General features: G+C 39.5%; 3 protein-coding genes across 3 annotated transcripts in view; 2 read left to right on the top strand and 1 right to left on the bottom strand.

Moving 5' to 3' along the window:
* LOC21399093 lies at positions 1 to 2,898 on the top strand. The gene is made up of 3 exons (XM_010097245.2): positions 1 to 329; positions 541 to 1,011; positions 1,934 to 2,898. The coding sequence occupies exons 1-3, from the start codon at positions 216 to 218 to the stop codon at positions 2,630 to 2,632; spliced, it is 1,284 nt and encodes a 427-aa protein (XP_010095547.1). The 5' UTR covers positions 1 to 215; the 3' UTR covers positions 2,633 to 2,898.
* Positions 2,899 to 4,051: 1,153 nt separating this feature from the next.
* Positions 4,052 to 5,548, top strand: LOC21399094 (SKP1-like protein 1B). Its single transcript, XM_010097246.2, has 2 exons — positions 4,052 to 4,500; positions 5,103 to 5,548. Exons 1-2 carry the CDS (start codon positions 4,201 to 4,203, stop codon positions 5,274 to 5,276), a joined length of 474 nt encoding a protein of 157 aa, XP_010095548.1. The 5' UTR covers positions 4,052 to 4,200; the 3' UTR covers positions 5,277 to 5,548.
* A 599-nt stretch (positions 5,549 to 6,147) lies between these two features.
* Positions 6,148 to 9,387, bottom strand: part of LOC21399095 (CO(2)-response secreted protease) — a 3,812-nt gene continuing 572 nt past the window's right edge. The window contains exons 3-9 of the mRNA XM_024165051.1: positions 9,074 to 9,387; positions 8,364 to 8,880; positions 7,723 to 7,823; positions 7,373 to 7,612; positions 7,172 to 7,286; positions 6,860 to 7,070; positions 6,148 to 6,771 (exon numbers count right to left, since the gene is read on the bottom strand). Of these exons, the coding sequence (XP_024020819.1) occupies positions 6,209 to 6,771; positions 6,860 to 7,070; positions 7,172 to 7,286; positions 7,373 to 7,612; positions 7,723 to 7,823; positions 8,364 to 8,880; positions 9,074 to 9,387 (2,061 nt within the window). The 3' untranslated portion in view covers positions 6,148 to 6,208. The remainder of the gene's footprint in view (positions 6,772 to 6,859; positions 7,071 to 7,171; positions 7,287 to 7,372; positions 7,613 to 7,722; positions 7,824 to 8,363; positions 8,881 to 9,073) is intronic.

Below are 9,387 nucleotides of genomic sequence, written 5' to 3' on the forward strand. Positions count from 1 at the left end.
TTGCCAGTGTCTCTCGCCCACCCCTCCACTGAATCCTCTCTCTGGACTCCGGATGGTCAATGCGTCGATTTTGCCCGCCCTCGCTTTTTAAACCCAACATTCTAGTTTCTTTCCTTCATTGATACTTCTCCTCTCACGTTTCCTCTCCATAGTCTTTCTTCTCGGAGCTGCTTACTTCTAGGATTTTATCCAAAACTCTCTCTCGCCGTCCTGAAATGGAGCCCGTTTCATTCGTGGCAGACAAGTTCGAAGGTTTCGGCAAATGGAGCCAAGACTTCTTCGACGGCCTGATTCATCGCCGTCGTGATACTTCCGGTCGCCGGAATCCGGTATCTACACTTTAACCCTTGATTTTCTGCGAAATCCGATTGAACTCAGCTTCGCTTGTAATTCTGTTCATTCATTAAAGATTTGAGTGAAAACTTGAACTGAAATTCAAAATTTGTTTTGAGAGAAAACACCTTAACAAAATGGTTGAATTGTGATTCGAATCTATTAAAAGAACGGGGCCTACAATTCTTCGGTATATGTGTTTTTCAGATTGAAATATTGAAGCGGTTGCAACGGGAGGCGTTTTCGGATTTGATGAAACTCCGGGACAGACAAGATAAGGTAGAGAGAATTCTTTCCCTGTACAAAACTGCCAAAGGGAGTCCTTTCCAGGAAGTTGGGACTGTTGTCAGAGGGGAATTTGATATCTTGGGGGCTTTGGTGATGAGGCATAATGTCGAACATGATGACTGCGATGTGCTGAGTCGTGCCGGAATCCGAACCGGAGTTGATTTGAGGTTCAGTTTCGAAACGACGGTCCGGGAAAATGATAACCTCGTTGTCGAGTTTGTTAGCGGTCAAAAGAACAAGGGTAATATGGTTGAGGAGGGCTTAGGAAGCTCACTTTCTCTAGCAAAGGTGTTTTATACAGCAAGTGCTGGTGATTGGCTATCCACATTTGTTATCCCAATGGGAGGGAAATGCAGTGATGTTGCAATCGTCACAAATCCTTCACATCAGGTACCAATCCTAATCAACTTAATTGTAGTTAGTGACCTGGATTTGGTTACGGTGCATCTCTAGTGTAGTGCTAAATTTGTGTGTCAATGTTGGAATTTTAGCATAGAAAACCATTCTCCAATGCATGGCTATTCTTGATACTAAATTTAGTATATATTATACTTGGTGTAAAATTTGACATCAACTATAGCATATGACTAGTTTTGGCATATGATTGCTATTGATTGTTGCATTCACTTTTTAATTTAATCATTACAACATTGCCATTTTCAAATTATTTTGAAATCAAATGTTTGCCTTTATAAGTTTTAAGCTTAATGATTATGACCAACTAACGAATATAGCATTTGTATATATTGGAGCACAAAATTGATTGACACATCAAATATGTTATTTTCACACCTTTTAATTGCATTGGAGATGGTTAAGAATAATATCGGAAAGATATTATAATTCTATATATTTGTGACGTTAAGGTTAATTGACATATATAAGATTAACCGTCGATTGCTTGTGATTTTATGTATTTACTTAACTTGAAAAGGTTTGAGTTTTGATCTGAACTTGACTGGAAGATGTCAAAGCAGTAGTTTAATATATGTGTTTTGCTTGTTTCAATGGTCCTTTTGAAGATTTAATCTGTATGGTAGTGATAGCATAAAGTGTAGGCGTGTGGTTATTTCTCTGGTGGCATGGCTGGCAAGCCTTGTGTTGAATTGTTTTAAAGTTGTTCTTTAATCGACCACATATCAGGCTTAATGCTTGAAAAATTGTTCTATAAATAATGATGATATGATGCAAAAGCAACTCAACCATGGCCTATTTGTTTTCTCACTGATTTTTCCTCCCCTGGTTTTTTGCTTATAACACCTCTCACTCGTTTTCAGTTGATTAATTGAGAATTTGAGTTTGTTTGTTGCAGGGAAAGGGCCTTACAGGTATCTCATCTTCTGGACCGCCCCTTTTGAATTTGCATAATGGTAGTGCTATTGGCTTAATGGTGAAGAAATCAAATGTTGTTGCTTCATTGGCTCAGTTTGTTTCTGGACTGGGAATACCTCCGGACTCTCACAGCATTGAGCATTGCTTCAGCACATTTGGGCAAGTTTTATGTCAACTGCCAAGAGGAACAAAGCTCTCTCTTCTAGGACTTCTCCAAGTGCCCAAATTATCACGTCAACCTGCCGATCGTGGACCACTCACGCTTTCTTTTGGTGGTTACAAGCATCAGGAAGCCCCTGAGAGAATGGTTGAAGAATTTGTTTTACCAATGGGACTAAGCTCCCAATGCAAGGTCTCAATTGGATCCTTTGCTCTAATGATAGAGTCCAAAATGGACGAGTTCACTAAGATCGGAGGTTGGATCGAGATGAAAAACTCAGATCTTAATTATCTAAATTGGGCTGTGAGTTTGTCCGATGATTCTGAAGATTCATTTGGATGGGGAATGAGGTTCAGTGGGACGAGTGAAGGTCCCAAAAATTTTGACCGTTTTCAGGTTGAATCTTACGTGAAATTGAACTTAGGAAAGAGGTTCAGTATAAAGCCTGGTGTTGCTTACATAAAGGATGGAAATTCCAGAGCAACTGCCCTTATGCTTCGGTCTAATTGTTCACTTTGATCACCATCTTTGGGTTGAATATCTTTTTGTAATGCGAGGTCCCCAGTTAAAAAGTTCAAATACACCCCATCTCCAGCCTTACGTACATATTGACCACAGGATTTGGTTTTGTTTTGTTGAATTTTCATGTACGGATGCGCGATTGAACCATCATTTTTTTAAAAAGATAAAAAGGTATACTATCCACAAAACCTGTCAAAGCCATCTTCTAGTGTTTTATTGGCTGGATATTAATCGTTGCATTGACAAACATGACTGTGGACTTATTTTTGGTCAAGAACTGCATATAAATATTTTTCTCTTTGTTACTACTGCATAATATTCTTATTGTCCTTGAACTCCAATCATTTTGTTCTAGGAATTGCTATGCAATAGTGAGTCTGCCACATTCATAAAATCTATTGTTGTAGGACCTATAGGTACTTGCATGTTTTTGAACGTCACATCTAAGTTAAAGTCGTATAAAAAAGTAGGTAAAATTAACAAAATTTAATATAGATCTGATCGTTTAAATTAGAGAACTATATCTTTTACCAGCCATAATAGCATTTTGTACTATATCATTCTAAAATAATGTATGGAGAACATTAATATATCATAAATTTAATACGATTCAAAAATTATAAGTACTATGATATCCACTACAAAAAAATTCTATATTAGTCTGTGTTATGTAATTAAAAATAAAAGTTTTTCTTGATGACCATGCTAACAAATATTTCAAAATAACATCAAAGATCGAGATTAGGATTGTGGTCGGGGGGTACAACATTAGGTCCGAGTTGGGGGTTGAGAACGAGACCAAGACACAGTTGAGTCAATAATCAGGACTGGATCGAGGTTGAGGTTTGGATCGAGACCAAAGTTGAGATTTGGAACCATGACCGCAGTCGGGATCAAATCAAGGAGAAAGAAAAAGGCAAGGGTTTACTAATATACCCTATGATATCAAATCACATGCATTGTAATTGATTCTGATCAATTCCGTTTAAACCTAATGGAAATTAGCGTAAAGCCTCGGACTACAAGCCTTTTAAACATTTGGAGTTTTATTTGTCAAAATAATAAAGAAAAAAAATCAAATTGTCACTTACTCAAACACATAATTAACAGGGAAAGAACAAACAATTAGCAATTGAACAAACAACTAAAAAATATTATAAGCACCAGATGGAAAGAAGAAAAATACCAACTTGATATTGACATTTGTGTACATGGATGAAAACGCTAGAATTCGTTTCTTTATTTTTATTTTTATTTTTATTTTTTATTTTATAGGTTCAATTCTTTTTTGTTAAAGATCTCAACGACAGAAAATTTTAAATGCAGAACGACAGAGCGCTTTGGAACGAGTAACATGTTTAAGCATATTTTAAATATTTTCATTTTTTCGGTTTTCTCGAATAGAATAAAAACTAGAAAAGGTTTAGGTACCCCATTACGGCATTACCCCTTAGATTGCTCTATCGGTCGCTCCATCTCTCTCTCTCCTCATTTCTCAACCCCTATCCCCCTTCTTCCTTCTCTCTCTACTCGTCGCAGTGGTATCAGAAGAGATTGAAGGAGAGATGTCGTCAGGCAGAAAGATTACGCTGAAGAGCTCCGATGGCGAGACTTTCGAGGTCGATGAGGCGGTGGCTCTTGAATCTCAGACGATCAAGCACATGATCGAGGACGACTGCGCCGACAACGGGATTCCTCTTCCTAACGTGACGAGCAAGATCCTGTCCAAGGTCATCGAGTACTGCAAGAAGCACGTCGAGGCTCCCAAGTCCGACGACCGCGCCTCCTCCGCCGACGACGATCTCAAGGCCTGGGACGCTGACTTCGTCAAGGTCGATCAAGCCACCCTTTTCGATCTCATCCTGGTTAGCCCTTTCTTCTCCTTCTCTTCCTTGGATTTCGTTTTTCTCGTCCTTTTTGTTCCGATTCCGCTCACGTTTCTTTTTTCCGTTTGGTTTTTATTTTTGTTCCTAGGGTTTCTATTTTGTTTCTCGTACTATTCGCTTTTCGCGTCTTATAATCGTCAGATTGAAACAGATAGATATCGGATTTAGCTTTGATTTAGAGGAAATTGGCTAGTTTGGAATTTATTTTTTTTAGTAAAATTGTTTTTTTCCGTTCATAATTCCTGTGGTTCGTTAATTTAGGGTTTTCATTCCAGTGAAATTTCAATCATATATATGTGTTCGTTTGTATGGTTATCCAGTGAAATTTCAATCATATATATGTGTTCGTTTGTATGGTTATGTTATTCTATCACTCGATGGCGTTCAAGTACTGAACTCGGAGGGATTAGGTCAAACTTTATCTGATTATATTCAATTTTAGTATGATGTGTGGGTTTTTGGGAACTATGATTATATTTTTCTTATAGATGTAATCTCGTTTATTAGTGAGATTTTGCCATTTGAATAAAAAAAGATAGTGGTTTATAGTATGCCCCTTTTATATTATGGTTGGCTTGTAGGCTGCAAACTATTTGAATATCAAGAGCTTGCTGGACCTGACTTGCCAGACGGTGGCGGACATGATAAAGGGCAAAACTCCTGAGGAGATCCGCAAGACATTCAACATCAAGAATGACTTTACACCAGAGGAGGAGGAGGAGGTTCGCAGGGAAAACCAATGGGCTTTTGAGTGAAATATTTCCTATCCTCTTTTACATAGACAAATCTGTTTTTGTGCTTAATTGTTTTTGTGCCTTTTCTTTTATGTTTGAGGTCGCGGGATGATGTCTGTATTCCGGTATGGGAAGCCTCTTTATTCAGTTGAAGATCTTGGTACTCTTCTGTGTTAATCAAGTTACCAAAGATCTCTTCTTCCTCCAGTCTTCTCTAATGTAGGAACATATGATGTTATCTGGATCTCATTACTTATGTTAATGTGGTAAATGGTGTTCTTTATTAATTGCTATTCTTGTTATGTCAAGGTTATTGAACCTTTTTGGTATATGGAGTTATCTTTTTGAGTTTTTAGTATAATTTATTTGAAGACCATTGTTATCATTGGCAAGCAATTCTTGTTATATGCTGCCAAGGTGATTGAATCCCCTTTGTATATGGAGTTATCTTTGGAGTTTTAAGTTGCATATACGTTAGTTGAAGTCCATTATTGCCTACCAATTGTTTGAGAGTGGTCAAAGAAAATCAGATGGAACAATTAAGGAGCAAAGTAGTGGATAATAGGGAGGTGGGAATAACGGCTGGCACAGATAGCTGTTGCCTGCATTGCTGATCCCGTTGTGATTATGAATTTTGGTTTAAAACAAAATGTTTGAACGTTAGCAGCAGTTCATTGTTTTCTGCCAAAATGTTCCTATTCCTATCCCATCTGAAACATTGTGGTCCATGGGTGATCAGTTTAGATGGTTGACAACATGTTTAGTTTTTCATGTTGCTGGTTAGAATTGGAATAGCTCGTGTAGTTGAGTGAGAATTTATGTGGGAGTTCTAATCTTGGTGATGAACTCTTAAGCTTGATATGGAAAGAGGAATAGCAACTTCAGCGTCCTAACCAACTACATTAATTATTTGGTGGTCTAACAATAGTACAGACTCTTTATTTGTGCTGTATCTAGCTTTCATTGTTTAGAACAAAAGGAATGTGGACTTTGTATTTGCCATTTGTCCACAGAATCGTCCCAAATGAGGCTTTATTCGACTTGCTTGAACGAGAGAAAATTGCTTGATAGCTCAGCTTTTGATTGTTTTTTGTGAATCGTAGCTTGTCTGGTATCACTTTGACGTCTAAGCCACTTGGTGCTTCCACTGTGGCAGTGAATACCGTTTCACCATCTCCCCCGACATATGTGACAGTCCTGCTTATATTCCTGCTTGTTGTCCCCATGAAGTTGGAGATTGCTATTGATGGGTAGTTGATATTTGATATCTCCTCGGAGCTTGGGTTATCAGGGCATGCAAAACCACTAGGAACAGTTCTTGAGATGACTTTAATCTTGGATGTATTGAACCCAATGTAGCAGAGGAAGTTCAAGTAGTCAATGACAGTGGTTTCATAAACCAACCCAGGCTGTAATGGCCCCTCTGTCGTTATCTCCCCTGCTCCATAGTCATAGGCTGTGGCTGCAGAACCCGACTCTGTTGTAATTGGTGCTTTCAAATTGTTTGTTTGGCTTGCTGTAAATATCGGAAGCAATTAGTCACGGACAACTAGTTTAAGCATACACAAGTTTAGATATAGCTCAGTTCATTATCAGCTTCCAACCTGTTGTCATGATTGCTGATTTGATTGCTGAGGGGCTCCATTCGGAGTGTTCAGATTTGACGGTCGCGACTACACCAGAAACATGTGGACACGCCATGGAAGTCCCTGAAATCACATTGAAAAGTGAAGGTTCTTTGCCTTCATTAGCATCTTCCGCGCTGTTGCCAATCCATGCCGCAAGAATGTTCACACCAGGTGCTGCAATATCGGGCTGCAGAACAAGAACTAAACAGTTCAGATTTTGCTTTTGATTAATGCTCTCTCTCTCTCGGTAAACAATATAATCATTGTATCATTTCGAAAAGGCCATACCTTGAGAATGTTTGGTGAAACGTATGAAGGCCCTCTGGATGAGAAATATGCCACCGCGGGTGCTGGCTTATAATCCGTCATTGTCGCAGTTGGTAAAATTGTTGCAACCGGGTTGCTTCACAAACATCAAAAGATTATTATCCTCGGCTTTGGATTTTGCTTCAAATACTAGGACACTCATTTGGTTTACATAAAATTTACCTGGTTGAGTTCATATAGGAGAGGATATCTGCAGCGTCCTTTGAACTGATCACAGTGGCTGGAAATGATTTGTAATTTTCTGCCACTGCCCTTGATTCATCATCAACAATGACAACACCTAGTCCTCCCAAACTCTTTACTGTATCCCTCTTGTCATACACCGAATAACCATCGGTTCTCTCACAGACAACAATCTTGCCCTTAACTGCATTTTCTTCCAATGAATCTCCTTGACAGTTGCTGTATGTTTTGCCGAGTGATTAAGATATATTAATAATGTACCAGGAAATAAAATCCATGCAAAGAGCTACTCCTATATTACATGATTCAAACGATTATGAAGCAATCACCTGGCTGAATTGTCGTCCGCGTCACTTTTCTTGGTAGATTTGGCATGTACCAATGGATACACTGGAGAGTTTTGGAGGGGTGAAAAGTTTATGCCTCCTCCCTGAAGAAGTTCACACAGAAATCATATAATCAATCAGCTCTTCTTCGTCTGTCTTTTTTCCTTTTTGGGGAAATCTAGAGGTACTCCACCTTATTATAGAGACATAAAAATTCCCTTTCATAAATACTATAACATTTATATGTTTGTTTTTAGAAAGATAAAAACAAAACTAAAGAAACTAGTTAAGGGATCAGAGAAAAAAAAAAATTAACTCCCTAATTTTATCTCTATTTTACTAAATTTTAATGTCTGGAAAAAAGAAAAAGCTGTGTTAAAAATAATCTTTTATTCTATTGGTAGGGTCAGTTTTTAACTGTTAAATCTAATCAAAATTATATTAAATTAAATATAAAATAGGCAAATTTTAATACAAAATTGACATTTAAAAGTAGAAAACTATCGGTTCTTCACCTTTTCTAGTCCAGAAAGTCTATTTGGTTGACAAGGAAAAGCGCAATAAAAGCTTAAGAGGGAGCGACAAAGAAGAATTGGTGGGCCACAAGGCCTACAACAGGGGCCCAGTTTAGCAAAGTCCATTACCTTTACTACTTTGCCTCCTCCCAGCACGACGTCGGATTCAAAATCCCGGTCAATGGTCGTAGCAGCAACGGTCAAAATCCAAGGCACAGCGTTGCTAACCGTTGCCGGCGAGGGGCCATCATTCCCTGCGGAGCATACCACCGTAATCCCCTTCTCCACCGCATGGAAAGCCCCGATCGCAATCGGATCGTTATCCAAATCGGGTCGAAAAACCGCCGGCGACCCGAGCGACAGCGACAGCACGTCGACCTTGTCGGAGATGGCGTCGTCGAACGCCGCCAGAATCGCCGATCCCAGACACCCGTCCTCCGTGCAAACCCTGTACATCGCGATCCTCGACCTGGGGGACCCACCCTTCGCCGTCCCCGCCGCCAGGCCGTAGTACGACGCGCCGGTGACGGTGCTTCCCGCCGCCGTGGACGCCACGTGTGTTCCGTGGCCCACCTTGTCCCTCGCTGTTTGGTCCTCGTCCGAATCACTATCATCTCCGCCGTAAAATCTCGCGCCAATCAATTTTCTAATATTCAAATTTAAGACAAATGAGAATCCTCATATTTATAATTGAAAAAGGAAGATTTCGTCGTAGTATTTTTTTTTTCCCTTTTATATCCATGCTTGTTATAGTTGGTTAATTCTAGCGATTTCATTTATATGCTTTTTCAAATTCGAATCCGTTTATTGTTATTTAATTAGCAGAGTAATGTGTCAACCTGTTACAGTTTGAGGAATTGAAATCATGGCCTTCAGTGCAAGTCCCATTCCAGCGAGGTGGAATTTGGCCTATTCCGTTGTCGTTGAAGCTGGTGGACTCGGGCCAAATGCCGGTGTCCAAGATGCCGATTATGGTGTCGTAGCCATCGGAAGAAGAATTCGAGTCTGTGGTTTTGGGAACCGAGTCGATCTTCACAGAAGTTTGGTGCTTAAGAAAATCCCACGAGTGGGTTGTGTGGAGCTTTAGCAGTGGATCGGGGAAAACGGATACGACACCAGGCTTTTGCGCAACCGATTGAGCCTCCTCTTCCGA

The sequence above is a fragment of the Morus notabilis genome, unplaced genomic scaffold (assembly GCF_000414095.1).
Source record: "Morus notabilis unplaced genomic scaffold, ASM41409v2 Scaffold195, whole genome shotgun sequence".
In the NCBI taxonomy this organism is placed as follows: domain Eukaryota; kingdom Viridiplantae; phylum Streptophyta; class Magnoliopsida; order Rosales; family Moraceae; genus Morus; species Morus notabilis.